Here is a 24,623-nt window from a genome sequence, read left to right as displayed (position 1 = left end):
TGGTTCTGTATCGTACCTGTTGGCAAGAGTGCTGCTGTGAGCATGGGAGTGCAAGTACCTCTCTCACATACCAATTTTATTTCCTTAGTATATACCCAGTAAGAAAATGGCTGGATCATTCATGTACTTCTGACTTCGGTTTTTTGAGGAACCTGTGCTAATTCTTACTTCCAGCAGAGATGTATGACTTCACCTTTCTCTGCATCTTTGCCAGCATTTCTTAATAATAGCCGTTCTGAGATAACATCTCATTGTAGTTTTGCTTTTAATTTCTCTGATGAAAAAATAAGTACAGTATTTTTATTACAACATTTTCCATCCATTTTGGATTGTTACAATTTTGTAATGTTCTTTTAGAGGTAACTAGAAATCACAACACATAATACTTGATTTCTTAAAGTCTCATATTAACTAGTAGTTTTACCACTTCTGCAGCACAGAGACTAGAATATGTTGACTCCATTTAACTCTTGCTGCTGTTTGTATCACTGTTGCTCCAGTTGGGATGTCCCCTCCAAAACTCTTGTTGAAATTTAACTGCCTTTGTAACAGTACTAAGAAGTGGGATCTTTAAGACATACTTAGAACACGAAGGCCCCTCTACTCATAAATGAAGTAAGGCTGTTAGGCCGGAAGGGAGTTATGTTGGGAGTGGCCTCCGCATGGAAGGACAGATTTCGGTCCCCTGTGTGCTCATTTGCCTGTTGGCCAAGTCAGGCAGCAGGGAGAGGCCCTCGCTGGGTGACTCCCAGCCTCCAGAACCACAAGCCAATGAACTTCAGCTCTTTGCAATTTACTCAGTCTGTAGTGTTTTGTAATAAAGTGGATGTGTTTTGAAGATAGAGCTAAAGACTTGCCATACTTCTGGGTGCAGGACTTGAAAGAAGAGGTCAAGGGTGCTGTGGAGGAGCTCCCCACCATCCACTTCATGTTTCCAAGTGAGCGCTGAGATACTTTGTATCTCTGCTCCTTTTCAGTCTCACAAGGCTGTGTGACTGGTTGTGGCCAATGAATTGTGTAAGGAAGTCCTTGGCTGAGGCCCTGTAAAGCGCTGGTCCCTCCCCCACTGTGGAGAAGCCTTGCATTGAAAATACAGAGCCACAAGATCAAAGCACCATTTAAGGATAACTTCTTGGAGCTGCAGTGAACTCAGCACGAGGAAGGTAAAGAGTTGTTTTGTCAGGCCAGTGATTTAGGGATGTTTTACTGCAGCATAAGCCTGTCTTCTTCTGACCAGACAGATAAAACCTTGGCCTGAGGAACTGAAGGGTGGAATCACCTTGACTGGAAGTGGGAAATGTGGGAGGATATGGTCTGAGGCAACCTTTAGAAAGGTGTTTGAATAAGCAGTAGGGTGACGGTAAGTCCTCCTGTGGCCAGGCTGGTTTGGATCTGGATACCCCAGTGGCTCATGTGGTAAGGGCTTTTTCTCCAGCCCACACTGCTGTTGAGAACTAAGGGCCTCATAGGACACCTTTGGTTGAGCGGAGTATGCACTAGAGGGGAGGGGGGCATGATGCCTAAGTCCCTCCCAGTCCCTTCCCCTCCCTCACTTCTGGTCCTGAGGTGAGCAGCTTTGTTCCAGCCATGAATTTCCATCATGATGTGCTGCCTACCGCACGGCCAATTGAGCATGGCCTGAGGACTGTAAAACTTTGAGCCAAAATAACCCTTTTCTTCTTAGAAGTTGACTTACCTCAGGGCTTTGTGATAGCAAGGGGATGCCGCCCAACATGCTGTGTAAGATTATACCCCCCATGTCCCTCTACACTGTCTATTTTCTCTGTGGAAATGATTACCATTGAAATACAGTATGGTGGTTGAGGAGCTCAGGGTTAAAGTCAGGCTCCCTGGTTGCAGTATCCTGGTTTGGCCACTTTACTTCTCATGTGTCCTTGGGAAAAATTTCCTAACCTTTATGTGCCTCAGTTTCCTCATTTGGAAATGGAAGTACCTATATCAAAGAGTCATTGAGAAGGTACGTGTAGAGTGCTTGGAGCAGTGTCCATACACACTTTGGAGATGTTTGCAGCTGTCATCATCATCGTTAGCTAACTTGCAAACTATTTGCTAAACCTCAGACAGACCCGAATGGTTACATATACTGAGTCATAGATTTTTAAAAAGTAGAGTAAAGCTGGGAGTGGTGGTCCACAGCTGTAATCCCTGCACTCTGAAAGACCGAGGCTGTAAGACTGCAAGTTTGGGCCCATCCTGGGCAATTTTCCAAGATCCTGTCTCAAAATAATAGAAAAGGCTGGGGAAATGGCTCAGAGGAGGGCCCTGGGTTCAGTCTCCAGTACCACAAAACACACACACACACACACATACACACACAAACAATAATTTTTCAGTATTTTTACTCTTTTTCTGAAAGGTAGAAATTTGAAATAAGTCTGTTAGACTACAGAGGAGCATTATATGTAGATCTGGGACAGCATGTTTTTGGATACATTTTAGACAAATGTTATTTAGCTGTATGTAAATCCCTTAAAGCTTATAACTGTATCTTATACTTGATTTGGACTAACCTGCTGGAGTCATAATCAGTGGTTTCTAAAATTAGACAGGAATAAGATTTCTAAACTATAAATAGCTCTGTGTGATTTTTGAGACGAGAGAGGCATAAATTACATAGATTATATTAGCATAAATTGATTTCAGAAGCTAAGTAATTTTAATCTTTTGAGACTCTTATTAAATCTAACCAGTTTTTTCTGTTTCTTTTTTACTATATTGAATTGATACACCTGTCTGTAAACAATCCAGTTTAGTCTCTTCCTTTACTGCCCCTTTACCTGTTACTTCCTGCTCTTCTGTTAACACACTTACTTGCTAGGTGCAGTAATATCAGGTGGGATGGAGATGTCAGGCTGACAGGTGTCCCTCTTCTTCCCCGTCCTGAAGGAACTGCTTTCAGCACCTCACCATAAATGTGTTCTGTGGGTAACTCCGTGGGTTCCATTTTTCAGATTGACGATGTTGCGTTTGCATCCCAGTTTGTTGAGGCCCAGCTACTAACTAATTTTTAAATATGAAACTAACCAGCTTTCTAAGGATAAGTTAATTTGATCAGCATGTGCCTTTTAGGTATAATGTTGGGTTTGGCTTGCTAATGTAACATGCTTGTGAATGAGATTGGTTGGTGGTTTTCCTGTTATATTGATTTGGTGTCAAGGTAAATCTAACCCTACGAGACAGACTGGGGAGTGTCTGTCTTTTCCTGTCCCCTGTAGGAGTTAAGAATTCTCTGTAAAGCAGGGTGGAGGGGTGCATAACCATAATCCCTGTACTCTGGAGGCTGAGGCAGGAGGATTAGAAGCTTGAGCTTGGCCTGGACAACTTGGACCCTGCCTCAGAAAGGGGTAAGGGGACCCTAGGGATGTAGCTCTGCGCAAAGCTCAGTGCCCAGGGCCATACTAAACATAAGAGAATTCTTTTTAATTAGAATTATCTATCTGTTCCTTAGATGTTTGCTGGAACTCCTCTGTAAAGCTGACTAGATTTTTAATTACTGATTCAGATTGAGACCATTGTGTTCTTTTGCTCTTGAGCCCAGTTTGGTAAATTTTAAATTTTCTCATGAATCAGTTTTAGCAAGGAATTTATTTCATCCAAGCTTTCAATTTATTTGTATAAAATTATTTGTACTGTCTTCTGTTTAATCCAAGAGATATCTAGATTGTGCCCCCTTTACTCTTTGGTCTTTTGAGATGGTTTCCCTTTGTGGTTCAGACTGACCTTGAACTCACTAGTGGCCCTGACTGGTCTCGAACTCATGATGATCCTTCTGTGTCAGCCTCCATGTGCTGGGATTACTGGCATGCGCCACCAATCCGGCACCCCCCTTTTTTGGTACTAGGGATCGAACTCAGGTCCTTGCTTTTTCGAGGCAGGCGGCGGAACCACTGAGCTAAATCCTCGGCCAGCATCCCGTTTTGACTTTTGTTTCTTATTTTGCCTTCTCTTCCTAGATTATAAACTAGTGTACTGTTTACGCTAATGTCTGATCTTTATCATTTTCTTTCTACTTTTTTAGGATTTTTCTGCTGCTTTTATAACTTGGTCCCAAGTCTTCTTTTTCAGTGAGTTTTTCAGTCAGTGTGTGTCCTTCTCAGGGCCTGCTGGCCCTCTCGCTCGGTGGGATCAGGTGGTGCTGTGGGAGCGGGCGAGCCCCGGGAGATGGGGCCTCGTTGGGGGTCCTCGGGTACTAAGGACAGCACCTGGAGGGTTGGTGGCCCCTCGCCCGGCCCCTCCCTCAGTCCTGGCCCGGTGGGCCTCCCCCCACCACCGTGAGGGCTGCACTGCCACCCAGAGCCCTCTGCGAGCCCCCCTAGGGGTGACCACTGGTCTTGCTGCTGAGGGGTGTTTGCTTCTGTCTGCAGTGCGCATGGCGGGTGCTGGGCGAGTCCTCCACCCGAGCTGCGCCAGTCCCAGGTCTGTCACTCCGCCCTCCGGAGCTGCGTACTACGCACTGCCCACGCCACTTGTCCTGTGGAGTCGGCCCCGCTGTCCCAGCGTGGTAGTTACTGTGCAGCTGACTCGTGCAGGTGGCGGTGCAGGACGCCAGCTCCAGCAGCGCACCGGGTGTGGCCCCCGGAGTGTCGATTCCCCTCCAGCTCTGCGTGTCTGTCTGTCTGCTCGTGTCTTCCCTCCACTCTCCACTCGACACCCCCTGCCCTGTGTTTCTCTTTCTCATCTTGCTTAGGCTTCATGAGCTTCTGGAGTTGGTTTCATTTCGAATTTCTGGGAAATTCTGTCATTTCACATCTCTCATTCGGCAGTAAGATCTAAGTTCTTTGTGACTGAGTTTTGGTGGGACTTTTCTGTAGTAAGTCCTTGAAGTATGGGTTGAAGTTAAGAATCCAGAGATTGTGTGTGTGTGTGATTTCTATTAGTAGTGAGGTCATAGCAAATGTGGGATTACTTAAAGTGCAATGTTATGCTTGAGGTGTTTGGGGCCACATAAGTTCCTGAATTAACATTGAGATTATGCCTTCATGAGATTTTTTAAAATAAAAATTATCTCTGAATAACTTTAGATTGATAGAAAATGTCCAAAGGTGGGCCGGGGATTTAGCTCAGTGATTCCGCTGCCTGCCTCACAAGCACCAGGTCCTGAGTTCAATCTCCGGTACCAAAAAAAAAAAAAGAAAGAAAGGAAGAAAATGTCCAAAGGTAACACAGAGAACTAACCCTTATCATAGCATCTTAGATTCCGTGGTGCTTTTATTAAAACCACACTAGGGCCAGGGATTTAGCTCAGTGGCACCACACCTGCCTTGCGAGAGCAAGGTCCCAAGTTCCATCCCCGTACCAAAAAAAAAAAAATACACTAAATGAGTTCCAGCCCATCATTCAGGTCTCTACCTACTAATGCCGTTCTCCTGTCCCAGACCCCCACCCAGGGCACCACATTGCACCTGCTTGTAGATTTTCTCTGTGACTGTTGTTTTTATGACCTTGTGGTTTTGAGTGCTGTTTATACCCTTAGAATGGCCTTGAATTGGGTTTTGTCTGATTTTCCTTTCATTGCATCTTTCACTGTGATTGACTTAGCACTGGTGATGTTTGCTCTGGTCATGGGATTTGCCATGACCATGCCAGGCTCCTCCACTGCGCAGGTACTAGCTTTCCCTTCTCACACAGGGGTAAACACTGTTTTCTTTAAACCCAGCCTGGTAGAGGCAGGCAGGTTTCCTTGTCTTACTCTGTGACCTAAGATTTATGCCTTATTTATATTGGAACTGTAGGGAGGCTTTTAGAAGCCAGGCTTTTTATCAAGGATCTATTGTTAGCTTCCTTACTTTTGACCAGCTATGGGCTTTATCTCCTGTCCTTATCAGCCTGGACTAGACTCCAGCTCCCCCAGACTCTGTAAAAGTCTGCAGGGCCAAAGGTGACTAGCATCCTACCCACCTGTTTGGCCCCCGTGAACCATTTTAAGTAGTGGTGTTGTTTGTCAGTCTGTTTGTTAGAGTATCTTAATCCAGTGTTCTGACAACAAAAGTTGATAACAGGTTTTGTTTGGCATTGATTTGAATATATTTTCAACTGTTAACCTCTTAACAGATTACCCTGAGCTGAGCATCACTGGGCAGCGTGTTTGTTTTGATACTGTCTATCCCAAGTGCTGCTCAGGCAGGTGTCATTTCAACTAGTCGATTCTTGTATTGAATAAATTTGATAGAATTGTGGGTTTTGTATTTCCTGTTATTTTATAAAAAATAACAAAAATATGCAATTTTAAATTATCCTGTTTTTAAATATTTGGACTAGTAAGTGGTTAAAACTGGGTTGAGAGTGATACACACATTTTATTTTAGAAAATATGTACTGATGGCCATTCTCCCAGTCTCATCTCCTCACCCCTGCCCACAGCTCTGAATGTTTCCTTGGTCTAAGCGTACTGTTTTCTGTGCTTTGGGTGCCCCTTCCTGCTTCATTCTCTTGATTATCTGTAAGTCCCAAGTGTCATTCAAATGCTTTCTTCCTGGCACCCCCCCCCATCCTTTCCTTCCATGCTCATGCATTGAGGTTCGTTCTGTGCTGCCTAGTACACTCTTCACAATATAATTCCCCATAGCCGGTCATGGTAGCACACACTTTTAATTCGAGCACTCTGAGAGGCAGAAGCAGGAGTGTCCCAAGTGTGAGCCCAGCCTGGGCAACTTAGCAAGACCCTATCTCAAAAATTAAAACAAGAGAAAAGGTCTGGGGACGTAGTCAGTGCCATATGTATGTATATATGTATGTATTGACTACATGGTATGAATATCAGTGGATGTTATTATGGTTCATCCTTCCACTGTTCTTTCTGTAGAAAGTTTCTGCTTTCCTGCCTTCTTGTAGTCTGATTGGCTACGTAACCTGCTGTGGCCAAGTAAATGTGAGGAGAAATGCCTTCGCTTGTCTATAATATAGTATGAGTGAGAAATAAGCTTTAGTTCTTCCAAAATGTGGAGATCTGGGACTAGTTTGTGACTGTGGTGTGACCTAAGCTCTTCTATACTCACTGACATACATGCCCCGCTCCCATCTTGAGGGTAAAAACTGTATTGTAGTCATCTTCATATCTTACAGCTGTCACAATAACTTTCCTAAAGCATTTTGGGTAATCACATATTCTGTGGGAAAGTGGCATTATACAGTCCAAGCAGCACAGGTTTGGAGTCAGACACATCCAGATCAATTTTTTACCAGATTGTGTAGCAGAGCCTGGAAAATGTGCGTAATGGGTTTTAAATTCCATCATTTAAAAAATTGAGATACTTGTGGGGTTGCTTAGGATATATAACATATGTAAAAGTACCCAGCAAAGTAGACATGCGGAGAATATCCTTTCTTTTTTGTTTTTTCTCCACTGATTATCGAATCAAGTTTTAAAATCCCTTTCTCTTGCCATCACTTGTTGATTTATTTGGTTGGATGCTCACTTAACTCCAACTGCAGATCAGGAATTGTCCGGCCCTGGAAAATGGTGAATAAGCCTTATCACAATGCAGTGGCCAGTCATCCTCCTCCTCTTATCTCCTGCTATCCAGATCATGATACCAGGCCCTGAAATTTCTCCCTCATTTCAGAAAAGGAAAAATCCAGAAGTGGTTTTCCATGGCATATAAATGCTATCCATTTGAATCTCACAGGGCCCAGGGCTGGGGGTTTAGCTCAGTGGTTCTGCCACCTCGCTCAAAAGTGCAAGGTCCTGATCTCCGGTACCAAAAAAAAAGCTAAAGTGTATGGTTATAATTATTGGGCCAGGGATTTAGCTCAGTGGTTTAGCCGCCTGATGACCAAGCGCAAGGACCCGAGTTCGATCTCTGGTACCAAAAAAAAGACATTTGAACCTCATACTATGACATTTTCTCTCAGCACACTAGGTTGTGTGTATGTCCAAGGGCCTCTTCTGGGTGTGAAGTGCACTGGAACTTCATCAAAAATCAGTAAATGAAGTTGCATAAGTAATGAGCAGCATCACTCTTTAGTGATTTAGTATTTTAGGAATTTCGTGGAGGCATTTTTGGTTGTCACAATGATTGGAAGAGAATAGTGGAATTAGTGTTGAGAGGCCAAAAATAGAACACTTCTCTGAATGCTCAAAGTAGTCTCCCCAAATAAATAATTATTCCTGATTCCTATGTAACTTTCCATATAAATCAAGGGGATACCATCCTTCATTTTCGTTAGAACTTTACGTAAGTCTTGCTGAGCATTTCGGGAAATCACATCACCAAAGACAATACCATTGAAGTTTGAGTCACCAGAAACAAAACTGGACTAGTCTGTCTGGATAGCTGTCAAATTAAAGATTATTCTGTAAAATCAGACTGATGAGTTGTCCTCTGTGATAGAAGTACGTGTTACTTTATGATCCTCTGATTTCTCCCATATGTTACATTAATGCCTTAAAGCTGTACGTAGGAATATGTTTTATCTGTAAATCCTATTTTAAGATTTTAAAAAAGTAATGCAAAATATTTGCTGTGAAAAGTAACTTCATATTGTGGTATAGGATAGGTCCAGTGCTTAAAATTAATCACAAACTGGAAAAAAGTAGCATATCCAAACTATTCAATTCATAGACACAAATTACTATTTTTTGTTGTTTTTTTGTTTTTTGTTTTTTGGTACTGGGGATCAAACTTGGGGACCTTGCACTTTCGAAGCAGGCAGCAGAACCACTGAGCTAAATCTCCAGCCCCACAAATTACTATTTTTAAAATCTTTAATAAACCATTGCAGACTTTCATTTATGACTTAGAATCTCCTTTTTTAATGATAATATACAGTATCTGAAACTCTGACTTTGTTCCTAAATTTAACTTTGTTGTTATTTCATGTGGAGGATAGAAGATAATCTCCATGTGGGTTTTAGTGATGCTAGTTTATGGTCTTTAAATCAGTTCACTAGGGTCAGCAGTAAATTGTTTTGGTTTAGATTATCTAAGAGCAGTTTTCATTGCTGAGCATATGATAAGATATATTTTTGAAACTAAAGTGCAGATCCAGATGGCTTTATTCCTGCATGGTACATGGTAATTCACAGTGCCTTGTTTTCACAAGCAGTAGAATTATGTTGTATCTTGCCATTGCCTTTTTTAGACTGTTTTATAGACAGAACTAGAAATACTAGTTATATAAGGCTGTTCTAGCACAGACCGGAAAGTAGGTCATTGTGATGGGAGTATACTAAACTGCCCAGCAGTTGCTATAGCAATGACCTACTTTAAGAAACTATTTCTGTTGATTCATGTTGAAATCATCTTCTGGAGGTGGTACAAGAAAACTTACTGCATGCAGTTAGTTTTATAATGGCAATAAGCAGTGATTTCTGGAGGAAAAAATGTTTTTGGTGTTTAAAGAAATGTATTTTCTCACCTAACACCTCTTCAATTTATTTTAAAGTGGTACGTATTCAGGGATGTAATTAAATAACATGATAACGTGTGTCAATGTATACAGTTACTTGAAGGATTATAATAATTTGTACTACTATCTGGCCTATTTAAAATCAGTCTGTAACAGATAGTTAGCATTACTAGCTAGCCTTTCAATGGATGTAGTTCAAGAAAACAGTATATATTACATGCCAAATGGGAGGTCTGAAAATGTCTCATTAAAGTTATACTATATATATATATATATATATATATTTTTTTTTTTTTTTTTTTGGTTTCTTAAATTTATTTATTTTTTTAAACATAACACAAGGAAGGTGTTAAAACTGGTGTAATAGATCAATAGAATAAGTTTTCCAGATTTTGGGAGGGATGAAGAGGGAGATATTCAGAACCCTTCACCAGAATCACCCCAGCTTGATCATAGTGGATTAAGGAGGTGCTTTGTGGATGTAGTTAGTCAATGACAACAGCTTGATGGATCTTTCTGCACCAAGTCCCATTGAGTTATCTGGTCCCCTTGGCTGACAAAGAACCATTAGGCGAGGAGCACTGGCATCATCCACAGTGATGTTCTTCAAGGGATTGACCAACCGATCAGCTCAAGGGGCTGCAGCAGCCTTGGGGCCCTCGCAGACTCGCCGAACATTACAGGCACTGCACTTGCCAGTGCTCTGGTTAAGAATCACCGAGAACTCCACCTCGTCTCCTACCTGTAGCTCAATGCCATCCTGAACTTCTTTCACATGGAAAAAGAGCTTCTTGCTATCTCCTACTTCATAGTTAATGAAGCCAAACTGATCTTTCACACACTCCACTGTGGCCCTATGCAGAGGTGTGATGTTATAGGCCATAGTCTGTGCATTTTGGCCCAGGACACACAACTGGAACTTAACACTCTCCCCTTTCTGCAGGCAATCCCCTTTGTTGGCCATTCCAACTATGCCAAATGGATACACCTCACCTTTCATATCCCCCTCTTCCACAATCGCAGTCATTCCTTGATACTCAGTCTGTGTTGGATCAACACTCCTCAGAGGACGAATGACTTTACCAGAGTAGATGGTGGGATCAGCTTCCTCAGTAATACCATTCACTGAGTGAGTTTTGTTTACTTTTCAGCACTGACTTTGTTGCCTTTGCCTTTGGACAAGCTGTACTCAAACATGTCCCCAGTTCCAGGCTATCAGCATCACCGGAGAATTCACTGTAATGGAGAAAGGTGTCCTTGTCAGGATTGGCTGTTTCACTGAATCCAAAGTTATCTTTCAGAGTTGCCACATAACCTAAGAGCCTCTTGGAATTGTAATTACGACCTAAAAGTTGCACTAAGGTTGCAATCTGCTGCCCAGGCCTCTCTTTGTCACTAATACTAAATTCAACCTTATCTCCTGAGGAGAAGTAGAACCTTCCACATCCTTGTCTTGAAAAGCAATAGTCAGTTTCACTCCACAATCATCATAAGCAATAATGCCATCCTCAGCCTCCTTCTCCTTGGCTTTGTTAGGGCTGGTGGTTTTAGGCTTGGAAAAAGTGGCTTCTTTTTCTACAGTGCCCAGAAAACAATGATCTGAATGAGAATGGAATGAAACCGTGCCCTTGGGAAGTTTTTTAATCCTAATAGCATGGTTTCTTTGGGCAGAGAGCATATCAGGAACCACAGTAAACTCTAGTTCATCTGCAGTATGAAGCTGATTCCCATCCAGAATTTCACTGAAGTGGAAGAACATATGAGCATCCCAATCCACACACTTGATGAAACCAAACCCATCTCTCATGGCAGTGATTAGACCCATTTCTCTGGCTTCATTAGTGAACTGAAATGTATTTGATAGAACTTCTATGTTGGTTGCTCGTTCTAATTTGTCACGTTGGTCTGTTGAAATATTAAACCTTATATGGTCACCTTCCAGCAGGGTCATCTTGGATTTTATATCTTTATCTCCAAAAAGAAGTTCTTTAGAAATCACAGAATCAGCTTTGATTCGTCCTGGCAGTGGGTCGTTCTGGTTTTTACTGGGTACTTTTGGGATAACTTTGGTTACAGTTCCCTCAAAATGTTCAGTGCTGATAACTTCAAAAATGACTGTTCCTTGAGGCAATAATCTGACATCTGTTGCAGCTTCTTTACCATTTCTGTCCTTGATTGTGAATTCCACATCATCTCCAGGTTGCAAGATTTCCAGGTCACCTTTAAACTCACTGTGTAGTAGAAGAATATCTCTTTTACCACATCGCCTCTTTCAATAAAGCCAAATGCTTCCTTCATGGCACAAACTACTCCCTGACAGCGGGCTTGTTTCTTTTTCAACAGCATAATGTTACAAGCACTTACAGCACCAGTATGTTTATTGTTATCAATTACAAAATTTATTTTATCTCCGGTTTCCAGCTGAACGTTCCCTTCAACATCTTCAGGGGTGTAAGTCAGGTAAAACACTTCCCCATTACGTTCGTAGCATACACTCCCTGTTGGACTCTGACCAGGAGCAGCTGGAGATTTACTCTAAGTTGTGAGGAACAGCGTACACAACTTATCCATTCATTCGTTCTTCAGGGTGGATTTCTGGTTTTATCTTCACTAGTTTAATAGCAATTGGTTTGCCAGTCCGCCAGTCAGATGAAACTTCAAATTCAACATCATCTCCTACTTTTAAGTCCTCCAGGTTGCCGTTATATTGTGAACAGTGGAAGAAAAGTCTACCTTGACGTTCTGAACACTGAATAAATCCGTAAGAGGTTAACAGTTTTTCAGTAACCCCAGTTTCACGAAGTGCTGCTGAAGTGCCACTGGGGAACCCATTATGTCCGTTGTTCTGGAGAAGGTTTGGATCAAAGCTCATCTCGCAGTGATAATCAAATATTGCACTTTCAGTAGTATTAGCTGATTCTTCTTTTTCAGCACAAGTTTCAAAGGGTGAAAGTTGCTAGTATTTAAAAAAAAAAAGCGAGAGAAAATGATCTACCAAGCTAATAAAGAATACAATTGCTGCTGCACCGAGCAATCTCACAGTACAGCACTGAAGAAGACAAAGACTACTAGCAGCATTGGGAAGTGCTCTTTCAAAGCTGTTGAGTAGGTACAAACTTCTTGTTTCAGGTCAAGTGTTGTGTCTTCAACTTAAGTGTACTCTTCTTTGGTCTTGTTGGTTGTTACGAAGTTTGTTCTTTCCCTGATCTGAACTTGAAGCTGCAGTTTCAGGTGGTAAGGTCTGTTCTGTTACACTTCATACCCAACAACTCAGCGCCCCCTCTCCAGCACGGCCGTAAGCAGCACGGCCCAGTACATAGCTACCCTATATATTTTAATGGGATATGTAAATCATTCATTTCAGTCATTTTGAGCGCCCCTTCTGTGGCTCATGCTGTATGTGAGAGTTGAAGGTGGTGTGTTCCCTGAAGCACACTGAACTTGAATGCAAAGAGACCTTACCCTTTTCCTAGCTGAGAGCAAAAGACAAAGGATTAAATTCTCCATAGTTTTCAAGTAGCATCCTTCATTTAGCACTAAAAAGAAATCACCTGTCCTTGGTTTGGTACTTTCATCCTAGCCCATTGGAGGTTTTATAGGGTACTTCCGAGGAAGAACTACAGAGGTTAGTTGATTCAGAGTCTTAATTGCACTGGACCTTTTTTGTAAGTTCATGTTCCGTTCATGTTAACGCTGGCCTTGTCACTGGGAGAGGACGAACCTTGGGTCAGAGTCAGTTCAGATGAAGTTGTGTGCTCACAGTGATTCTGTACAGGCGTAGGACTCCAACTCCTTGTTTTCGGTTGTCATGGCTACTTATTTACTTGTAGAAATATATGGGGTTTTTTCTTTTTTTTGGTACCAGGGATCGAACTCGCGTCCTTGCACTTACGCAGCAGGTGACGAAACCACTGAGCTAAATCCCCGGCCCTATATGGGTTTTTTTCAAAAATAGAAATTATTCTTTTGTTTGGTTGGTTGGTTGTTGTTGTGGTTTTTTTTTTTTTTTGGTGCCAGGGATTGAACTCTGGACCTTGAGCTTTCAAGATGGGTTGTGGAACCACTGAGCTAAATCCCCAGCCCTAGAAATTACTCTTAAGGAAAAATAACAATATCTTTTGTTTAATCAATATCTTCCAGATGCTAGTGATTCTACTAGATGATTTTGTGCTGTTTGTAATCCTTTAAACAGTCATGTAAGACAACCTTACTAGGCCATTTTATCCCATTTCTAATATTTTCAACGAGTTGTAGAAGGTATATGATGAAATTTGTTTGCCAAATAAAGAAACCAAGACAGGTTAAAAAATTATGTAACACAATTTTTGTAATACAGGATATGTATATGAAGTACAGTTTGAAAGTTTCTCTTGGATGAGGTACAGTATATTCTATGACGGTTTACAGGATGGATATACCTTCAGCTGTAAGGCAGAAGATTTAGCAAGGTAAGAAGAGGTGGGAATTGGCAGAGGGATTCCTGGCCCAGGAAGGAGCATAGAACAAATTCCAGGAGACTGAATGTTTAGGAACGAGAGAAGTACTTTGGCTTGGTGGGAAGTAAAGGGGCTTGGAACCCTAGGTTAATGGCCAAGAAAATAATTAGTTCTTTATTATGTAAAGAATGAGTGTTGGAGACCTTTGTACAGGAAAGCCTGCCTACCTCATGAAGACTTGGCATTGTGCGCTAAAATGGATCACATCGGACAGAGTTGTTGGTGGACAAGTTTATTCCAAGGCATTGCAGTAAATAATACAAGCAAAAGATAAGAATTAGAATTATTGTATCCACAATAGAAGTGGGAAGGGAGCAGGAGAATTACACTTACACAACAGTGCTTACTATGGGCAGACACTATCCAAGAGCTCCTTGTCAGTTTATTCAGTTCCCACACAATGTTGCTATGAGATGAGTCCTATTTCCCAGTGTTACAGATGAGGAAATCAGGACTGACTGAAAGACAGTACTCGTTGCTAGGCTTGTTAAATTATGAGAATCCCTACACAGTGGAATACCATGAAGCCGAAAATTTACACCACTGTGAAAAGATGTTCAGCGTATATTAGTCCAGATTTAGAGTAGAGACAGTATGTCTCATTTTTGTTCTACTTTGGAAGAATATGTGCTGATTATAAATTTTAAACTTCTTCTGAAGTTTGAAAAAAATTTGCCCCCCCCCCCGGGATAGATGTCATTAGTAGCTTGATAAGTACCCTTCTGGCTACCTTCTTATGCATATATAAACATAAGTAGCTGCAAAGGACAGTGTTACTGTTTCTTCTTCTTACTGATATTTTCTACTTAAAATATCTGAGTACAAAGTATATATATTTTTTGTTTGTTTTTGTTTTTGTTTTTTGTTTTGGGGGGTTTTTTTGGTACCAGGGATCAAACTCTGGACCTTGCGCTTGTGAGGCAGGCGGTGGCAACACTGGGCTAAATCCTTGGCCCCCAAAGTATATTATTTTTATTATCAGAGATCGAACTCGGGACCTTGCGCTTTCGAGGCAGGCGGCGGAACCACTGAGCTAAATCCCTGGCCCTAATTTTTATTTATTTATTTTATTTATTTTTTGATACCCAGGATTGAACTCAGGACTTGTGCTTGAAAGGCAGGCATGATGCCACTGAGCTAAATCCCTGGCCCTCAAAGCGTATTATTTTTAAGTGCCTGTATTTGAGTCCACTGTACCCTGTAATTTTGGGGTGAAATCAGAGATGTGAAATGTATCTGTGGAATAAAAAAATGGCACTATGGAAGAAAATTAATGACATCTGTGGAAGAAACACACCAAATTTAAATAGAGCTTTTATTCACTGTTTCATGAAGTGACAGAACAAAAATAATTCTTGGGCTGCAGAGCTTCCCATTGTGACACGTTGCTTCAGTGCATATCATCTGTGGGACATTTGTTTGGTTCACAGAGTAAAAATTTACTGAAAAGCATTAAGAATGTTTACTTAGCTTGTGAATAAGAAACAAAAAATAAAGGATCAACTGTTAATCCACACTCAGTTGTTCATTTTATGAATTAATCATGTCCTTTTGCTATGTTTGTTTTCCCATCTTCCCTCTCATACTACATAGAAATATTTCCACCAAAAAGTTAAATGTGAAGAACTCTTGTTGCTTACTGTCAGCTCTGGTAAATAAGGTAAAACTAATGGTGCACCAAAAATTTGGATTATCTTTGTCTTGGATCAAGGATTTTAGTTTTGTACTGTTTCAACTTAAGCAAATGTAAAATTCTATTTCATTCAACTTCTTAATTTTTGGTCTGTATTAAAAACTCTTTTGCTAAGCAAGTATATAAAATTAGATGCTTCCCAACAAACATCAGTGGATGTGATAAGTTATTCGTAGTTGTGGATAATTTTATGAAATCCAGATGCTTGTATGATAGCATGCATCTAACAACAACTGCCTTCTCGCCTGCAGTATTTGCACATTGGGAGTTGTGGTTGGGGTGGGGATCAGGTGTGAGAGAGGTAGCAGCAAACCAAGACAGAGAGAGGATGTGATGAAGTATAAATGTGCAAACAGAAAGGATTTTCTTCTGTCAGTTTGGCAATCCCATGAGGCATCCACCAGTGAAATGGGGGAGTGTCTCTTAGGCGCCTATGAGTACAGGACCGTGACTCTCCGAGCTGCAGAAATGGCGGCTTCAGTGGGGAAACGTGCCACGAGTAACTGCGTTCGGGAAAACCAGCAAGAATTTTGGCTAAGAGATGAGATCTGAGTGGGCAAAGAGAATAAGATTAGAACAGTCCTGTCCAGTAGGACTTTCTCTAGCAGTAGAAATGTCCTACATCTATGCTGTCCACATCCATGGCTGCTGAGGCCTTGAAATGTGGGTAGTGGAATGGAGGAACTGGATTTTACCTTCTGATCAGTATAAATGACCGTGCCTGGCTGGACAGTGCCTTTCCAGACTGCGTCTCCCCTTTCCTCTTACCCACTCCTCCTCCCAAGGGAGACACAGCCACTCTTTCAGTGAGCATTTGGCCTGTGGAAAAGGCAGGACACATTTAACCTTACATGTGAGAACATAATAGAAGCAGAGTAGAGAGGAAACAAGATGTATTTAGCTGAGCATCAGGACCTAGGTGAAAACCAATTCGAGGCGCAGAGTGAGCTTGTGCCTTCTGGAGCTGGAGAGTGTCAGCGTGGCAGAAGACGTGCAGAAAGCTGTCTCGGGACTGCCTGAGTCTCCAGGAGCCTGTCCTGAGTAGATGTCATCAGCTACAGCCCATAGGAAATCTGCTTTTAAAAACATTCATCTGGAATTCTCTGGAGTCAAGCAAATGACGCATAATGTGACGTCTGCTTGTTTCATTTTATGTAATTGGATTAGAAACATGAAAATGGGCATTATGATTTCTGTTCTAGAAAATTCCCAGTAAAGTGTTTATACTCTTAGATTATTCCCTCATCAGAGTCAGTAAGAGAACGTCTCTTTTCTGTTCTCTTCGCAGCAACAGCGAGAGAGCTCATGCTGTCCCAGCGCTGCCCGTGGGCCCTCTTGCCATTTTTTCCAGGTTTTTTTGTTTTTTGTTATTTTTGGTACCGGCGATCGAACCCCCGGGTCCTTGCACTTGCGGGTCAGGCAGCAGAACCGCTGAGCTAAACCCCGGCCCCAGGTGATCTTTTTATATGAAAAATCATTTTCATATAGGAAATATTTCAGTATGTTTAAACAATAGAATCAATTCACGTAATCGCTTTGCTATTTTAACATAATTTTTATTTTCACAAGTTAAATTTTTGCTAACATGTTTTTCTGTGTGTTTTGTTTGCCTTTTGTTTTTTTGTGCTAAAGTTTGAACCCAGAGCTTTTGTACTGAGCTGTATCTCCAGCTGTTTTTATTTTTTGTTTTGAGACAAAGTCTCGCTAAGTTGCCCAGACTAGGCTTGAACTTGAGACCTCCTGCCTCACCCTCCCAGAGTGCAGGGATTGTAGCCATCCACCGCCACGCCTAGCTTAACAGTCACTTCTATTCAATAAATATTAGTGATTTAATTCAGATCTCCACTAACACATTGGGAAATTTATTCTGTCATTTTTTTAAACTTTACTTTCTGGGAATAGAATTTATATATCAGTAAAGGGTAATAAGAAGAGAGGATTGGCAACTCAGGCTGTGGAAAAACCTGATTTTGCAGTAGTTTATATCTTTTTAAGAATTTTAATATTTTCTTCACCCTAGATTTTTGCTTCAGTGTCTTGAGGATCTCGATGCCAATCTACGAAAATTAAATTCTCGCCTGTTTGTGATCCGTGGACAGCCAGCAGATGTGTTTCCTCGGCTTTTCAAGGTAATTTGAAGAAGTAATAATCTTTGTTCAGTAAATGGACTGCTAGTTACTTCCCAGAAGCAACTGCTACTGCCAGTTTCTTTTGTGTCCAGTTGGAAATATTCTATGCATAAACAAGAATTTGTATGTGTGTATGTGTAGCCCATGTGTTGCCTCTGTTACCATGCCTCGCTTTCTGCATGTACCTGTGTATTTTGGAGGTTGTCCATTGCTTTCTCAGTCTTTTCAGTGGCTCCGTGGTATCCCATAGTATAGTCACACTGCAGTTTCTTTAACTAATTTTTTGCTGAACACGGCCTTCATGTGACTATAGATAATACCAGTGAACAGTCGGGCCTCCATGTTCTCATCTGTTCCCACATGTGCCAGTGTATTCGTGGGATAATTCTTAGAAAAGGACTTTCTAGGTGAAAGGGGTACAACTGTTGACATCTTACCAGTAATATAAAATTGTAGTGTGATAGTTATTTTTTTTTCAACCTGGCAGAGTCTTAGCAACCTGTTAGTCTTCTTGCCACCTCTTTCCAGATGAAGAAACGTTAGACCTGGACAGACAAACTGACTTACCCAGGAGCATGCAGTTGGCTCAGGAAGTGCTCAGACCAGAAACTGGTTTTCCTGGCTGCCCTTTTTATGTTTTCCCTTCCTATTTAGTACCGTTAGAATTGCTAAAAGTTTATCTGCTTTTTTTTATTCGGTTTTTTGCAGGTGTTTGAGTCATCATATTTTTGTAACGGAAGGGTTTCTAATTGCAATACAGAAGAGAAGCATTCATTTCCCTGAATAACATCTCAGTGTAGAAATCCAGTCACTATCCCCTGGCCTTTCTCTTCTGCTGGTCTCACAGAAGCATTGAGGTCTAGGGCCTGACTAATGTAATCGTGTTGGCCAGTGAAATGTGTTACTCGCTAAAGGTGGTTCACGACTGTGACCAAGGCCCTGATGTAACCTGGGAATATGGAGAGTTCTAAGAAGAAAGTATATCCAAAGTAATGATAATAGTTCATCAATAAGTCGTGAGTGTGAAAGTGTGTGTGCATAACTGCTTCAACCCTGTCTCTAAATCATTTGGTAAAAGTAAAAAGAATCCTAAGGAGGATTTTATTTGCTATAAAATACAAAAATTTTAATTACCTGTTTTTGAACAAACTTTCCAAGCCAGCTTGTCTTTTGTATTTTTTGTTTTGAAATTTCTCCTAACCAAAATAGGATCATTGGATCAAACTGCCGTATGCACTTAATATATGTCTTGTCTTGTCACTTTAGCAGAGAGGACTTGGTTTTAACACGGGCCATGAAGTACAGACACATGAACACACACACACATAGAACACTCATCTTTATTCTTCCTTCAGCTGCATACATTAGTCTGTATAAAATGCCTCTTAGAACATTTTCTTTCAGATTTATTTACTGTGTACAGAGCCATATAATTAATTTCTTTCTTACTACATTATTTTTTGTTTAGAGACACTAAATACCTGTGTTTTTTAAAAAGTCTGAGAAGTTGCAGAGTTAAATGCAGGTCTCCCTGACAAGGCTGACCCTCAGTGCTGCCCGCACCGCACCTGGGGCTTCTGAGGGAGAAAGAAGGTTCTTTGGTCAGGGCCTGGCAGACTCACTCAGTAGGTGTTGGTTTGACTGTGCCAGTCCAGGCGGAGGGAGGTTTCAGTGGGCGAGTGCTCCTATTGCCCGCAGCAGAGGTGCCCTGGTGGTAGCTTTATGTCCTGGTGGCTCCAGTGCTCCTGGCCCTCGTCCTCACGCCCCCTCTGCAGGCTCACCCACTTTGCTCTGCTTCTGTTGGTAGCTGGGCACCTTCACACGTGCGTGTCCACAGGCATGGCTAATACACTCAGGGTTTTTACCAGATTTTTCTCAGGTAAACTCGGACTTAATATAGGTGACAAGGTGGCCTTTTCTCTTAACTTCTTTCTGTGTTTTTCTGAAGAAATGATAACATTTAGGAAACGCTAACTGGGTAAACTTGGATGGCACTGTAATTATTGGTTTGTTACTTAAGTTATTATTATGCAGTTAAATCCAGCGTCTTCCACATTTGATGCCAGACTGGATCATGTCCATTCTAGGCCCTGCAGAAACCTTAAGAGTTTAAAGTATTCATTTTAGAGAACAAGTGCATAAATCTTTAAGACGTCTCATTATATCCAAGAAATGACATGTGCCTGAAATCTTTATAGATGAGCATAGTGAAGCATGGTATTTGCTTGAAAACCACATAATAAAAGAAGTGTGAGCCACTAACATTTCACCATTAAATTTATATTATGCTTGTTGAGTTGTTTGGATCTTGCTTTAGTACTGCACGATGCATACATGATAGAATTAATTCAGCAGAGAGTGACTGAGTCCCTGCGTTGTGTGAGGTAGTGTCTGAGGTGTGGCAGAGACAGCACTGAAGCAGATGGGAAGAGCTCCTGCCTTTGCAGAACCCACTGTACTGGGAAGTGGGTAGATCATAAACACATAGGCAAGCACGGAATGTGGGCTGTGATGGGTGCCAGAGAGAAAAATAAAACACATGCGATGGTGAGTGCCAGCCCGCGAAAGGCGGTTGCTTTGTATGAACTTGTAGGAGGCCGCCCTGGTGCTGTGATGTCAGAGCAAACAAGAAGGGCTCAGCCAGGCCGCTACCCTAGGTTGGCATGCTGAGTCCACAATATTTTGCTGGTTTGTCTCTGTAATTTGTTTTGAACAAATGTCAGAGAATACATTGTTCAAGTTCCAAATCCTAGGCCTCCCTCAAGTAACCTCACAACTTCTACCATTCCATGGAAGGTAGCGATACTCCTCTCACCGTGTTATTGATAGAAAGTGTCACAGCTCATAGAGGGAGAAGTGACATGAATGAGAGCATCAATCTGTTTGATATGTGTGGAAGAGCGAAGCCAAGAACTACAGCACACTCACTGATTTCTGGTGAAAGGAAGAATTCATCAAGAAAGACCACACTCAGTCAACTGCAAAAGACTGAAATCTCATACATGATATTATCTGACTTCAACAGAATTAAATTAAAAATGAGGGGCCGGGGATTTAGCTCAGTGGTTTCACCGCCTGCTGCGCAAGCGCAAGGACCCGAGTTCAATCCCCAGTACCAAAAAAAAAAAAAAAATGAGTAACAGTAGGAGAGCAAATGTTTAGAGCTGAATGATAAAAATGTGTTTTGGGGAACGGCCGATGTCTAATCTATAGGGTTGGAGAATTACATTGTGTTATTATATACTCAGTTAAGTAATGGTAGAGTTACAGGTTTGTTTTATTTCTGAAAGTAGCCTGAGTAGATTTTAGCATTTTAAAAACCTGTACTGTCTGCTTGAGAAAATCATTTAATTCCTTTAAGCCTTGGTCTCCTTATTTAAAATCACATGTTCAGGCCTTTATTAATATTACCCCTGACATTCAGTAAGTAGCTGCTATTATTATTACCATCTCCAGATCTTTCACAGATAACATCTTTTAATCAGAAACAAAATATTTACAGACACAGTACCTCAGCAAGGCAGGCAACACCATGTCCACAGTCAAAGGTGTGTAAGGAGGCTTCTCAGAATCAGCAGGCGTAAGCACGGGTGCTGTGGCTGACTGACTCTGAGCAAATCCCTACTTCTTGAAAAATAACCTTATCTTCAAAGTGAGGAGAGCAACCATAGTGCCAAATGCTGTCTGAGTTATGCTTTGAGGATGGGATGAGACAATGTAGTTTTAAGTAATTGAAAAAAAAAGTGCTACCCAAATGCACTTAGCATAAGAGCTGGTTTTAAGCATGTTTCTCGATTGGTTAGTACCCAGCTCAACACCTTGAATCTAGTAAATATACATTTGTTGTTTGCATTGTTAATGGATGCAGTGTACTGTTTTCTTCCTTCATACTTGACATTTGATGTATGTGTAACCCTTTGGTATGTGAATTTTGAGCTTTTCACTTATTGCTATCATAGAAAAAACAATTGTAAAGCTGGTATATACTTAGTCCTCTCTCTTGTTTTAGGAATGGAATATCACTAAACTTTCGATTGAGTATGATTCAGAGCCCTTTGGAAAGGAACGAGATGCAGCTATTAAGAAACTGGCTACTGAAGCTGGAGTAGAAGTCATTGTACGAATTTCACATACGTTATATGACCTAGACAAGTAAGGTTTGCTTTTGTCTTGCTTTGTTTTGTGTTTTGTTTTGTTTTGTTGTGTTATACTAGGGATTGAACCCAGGGCCTTCACACTAAGCTATATCTCTAGCCCATTTTTAAAATTATTTGTTTATTTACTTAAATTGTTATTACCCCATGTTTGTAGTACATAATGATTACATTCATTGTGGGGAATTGGTACATGTAATATGCATTTTTTTCTCCTTCTCCTCCCTTTTATTTTTTTGGCCAGCATCAGATTCATTTTATTGTTTTTTATTTTGAGACAGGGTTTCACTAAGTTGCAAAATTGCCTGTTCTAGGCTTAGACTTGATTTTTTTTTTGGTGTAATTATCAGCCTGGTTTAGTTTGTATCAGTGATTGAGAGATCCCTTGAGTTGGGTTTTAATGTGTTTTTTATATGTTCATATATATTAATTTCTTGTTATTGCCTTTAGACTAAGGTAGCCAGTTAGTTGGTTTTCATAAGTCCTTAATACTCTTTGTTTTAGTGGTTTTGGTACCTGCATACTGTCTATTTTTATACCTAACAAAAGTCTAGAAAATGAAGAGAATGATCTTAAACTATTAAGCGTAGTGAATACATTTTCTAGTCATGTAGAAGCTAACATTCTAAGTCTTAGGTGATAGATTTTATTTTCTGATTCTGAGCCTTTTCAGAGCTTATCAACCAAAATGTATCATCCTTCTTTGCCAACTGCATTTTACTCTCCTAATAGGATCATAGAACTCAATGGTGGACAGCCGCCTCTAACTTACAAAAGATTTCAGACACTAATCAGCAAAATGGAGCCACTGGAGATTCCAGTGGAGACCATTACGTCCGAAGTGATAGAAAAATGCGTGACTCCTCTGTCTGATGACCATGATGAGAAATACGGAGTTCCTTCCCTGGAAGAGCTGGGTATGTGTGAGTTGCTCTGCGTGTGGACTTCAGGAGCTAATCAGTCATGAATCACTCAGAAAATTCCACACCTGATTTTGCCAAGTAAAGTAGTTTGCAGTAAGAGAGAAAGAAAGAAAGAAAGAAAAAAACTCATAAAGTAAGTGATAAATCTTCTGAGGATGTAGCTCAGTGGCACTGCGCCTACCTGGCAAGCGCAGGTCCTGAGTTCGATTCCTAGTACCAAAAAAATAAAGAATCTGTGCATTATTTATGTATTTTATAAATATGTGATCTGTTGTCATCACATTAAGATGTACGTACATCCTACAGAGTAGAGACTGTCATAGCCTCTCTAAGTGAGGGCCTATCCAGGCCATCCATTATTATTCTGTTTTCATAATTTTTCTGTAAAGTAATTTGTCCTCTCAGATACTGTGCTTAAATAAGAACTGTGTTTCCGAAGAATAATGTATCTTTTTTTCCTTCCTTTTCTTTTTCCTCTTTATTCTTTCCTTACGCCGTTTCTTCCTTCTTTCCTTCCCCTCCCTCCCTTCCTTTCTTCCTTTCTACCTACCTTCCTTCTTTCTAGGTTTTGATACTGATGGCTTACCCTCTGCAGTGTGGCCAGGAGGAGAAACTGAAGCACTTACACGTTTGGAAAGGCATTTGGAAAGAAAAGTATGATAATACACCCACCCTCATACTTCTAAATTGGCATTTTAAAAATTATTTTACTTTCTTTTAAAAGTTAAAAATAGACTTGAAAAAAAGAAGGGTTTGCGAGTTAACAACTAGCTGATCGTTTAATGCCCTTTGTCCCCTCTTTTGCTGTTTCTCCTTGGCTACTACCATACTGTTCTCTTCTTTCTCTCTAAGCTTGTGTCAGAAGACCATAACTTTGAAGGAAGAACAGAATTCTTCTCCGGCTGTTCTCCCCTGGGGAGACATCCCAAGACCTGTGGGTGCCCTAAACTGTGGATAGTCTTGAACCTCATAGACACTGTTTTTTCCAGTACGAACTACTTGTAATAGAGTTTACTGTGTAAATTAGGCAAAATGAGAGATTGCCACAATAACCCATGATAGGTAGAATAATTATAACAATAAACTAATGAAATTTAAAACTGTATTTTCCATTTAATATTTTATGATCATGGTTGACCCTGAGTATCTGAAGCCTTGGAAAGTGAAACTGGACAAGGTGGGGCCAGCACTTTTCCCTTAGATTGGGGCTGCCCTCGGCCTTGGGCTGGGAGTCCGGTTTCTCACATGAGTGTTGCATGAGGGTGTCTAGAAGAAAAAATGTTCACTTTTTAGGCTTTTTTAAAATTGAAACATGAAATTTATGGCTAAGATAATAAGTTATTCCCTAAGAACTGGGTAACCTATTAAAAAATACAATTTTGAATATAGTGATACCTTGGTTGTTGAACTCAATTTGTTCCAAATTCATGTTGGAACATTGAAAAGTTTGAGAACTGAACATATTTTTCCTGTAAGAAATAATGGAACACCAAATAATTGGTTCTGAGGCCCAGAAGTTACACTTATAAATTTATTTTTCCGGGGCTGGGGTTTAGCTCAGTGGTTTCACCACCTGCCCCCAAAAGCACAAGGTCCTGAGTTCGATCCCCAGTACCAAAAAAAAAAAATTATTTTTCTAGGAATTTAATAAATTAACTCTATTGTGGTTCTCATGGTTTTCCTCTTAGCTTTACTGCCGGTATCACTAACTTTCTTTGGAGCCATATTTTACCCAAATAAAGCGAAAAATGTTTTAAAAGCCCAATGAGGAGTGTTTTAATGCCCCAACACAAGCGCTGTGCGCATCTGAGCGAGAGTGTTGCTCACACTGACACACTCAACCCGTGACTCACTCTTGG

The 24,623-nt window shown here is 40.9% G+C and overlaps 1 protein-coding gene and 1 pseudogene across 4 annotated transcripts in view; one reads left to right on the top strand and one right to left on the bottom strand.

The window, feature by feature from the left end:
- Cry1 (cryptochrome circadian regulator 1) overlaps positions 1–24,623 on the top strand; it is a 63,590-nt gene that overhangs the window by 29,026 nt on the left and 9,941 nt on the right. For 2 of the 4 annotated variants that reach the window (XM_021258363.2, XM_021258364.2), the window contains exons 2-6: positions 16,847–17,011; positions 17,579–17,687; positions 21,697–21,839; positions 22,574–22,758; positions 23,330–23,418. In XM_021258363.2, the coding sequence (XP_021114022.1) occupies positions 16,847–17,011; positions 17,579–17,687; positions 21,697–21,839; positions 22,574–22,758; positions 23,330–23,418 (691 nt within the window). The remainder of the gene's footprint in view (positions 1–16,846; positions 17,012–17,578; positions 17,688–21,696; positions 21,840–22,573; positions 22,759–23,329; positions 23,419–24,623) is intronic. The other 2 variants (XM_004844795.3, XM_004844794.3) reach the window with 1 other exon arrangement.
- LOC106009389 (cold shock domain-containing protein E1 pseudogene) lies at positions 9,706–12,542 on the bottom strand (annotated as a pseudogene).

This window comes from Heterocephalus glaber, unplaced genomic scaffold (genome assembly GCF_053883595.1).
Source record: "Heterocephalus glaber isolate CG9 unplaced genomic scaffold, H.glaber_assembly_v1.0 deba00001572, whole genome shotgun sequence".
In the NCBI taxonomy this organism is placed as follows: domain Eukaryota; kingdom Metazoa; phylum Chordata; class Mammalia; order Rodentia; family Bathyergidae; genus Heterocephalus; species Heterocephalus glaber.
This window is presented reverse-complemented; position numbering and strand designations above follow the sequence as displayed.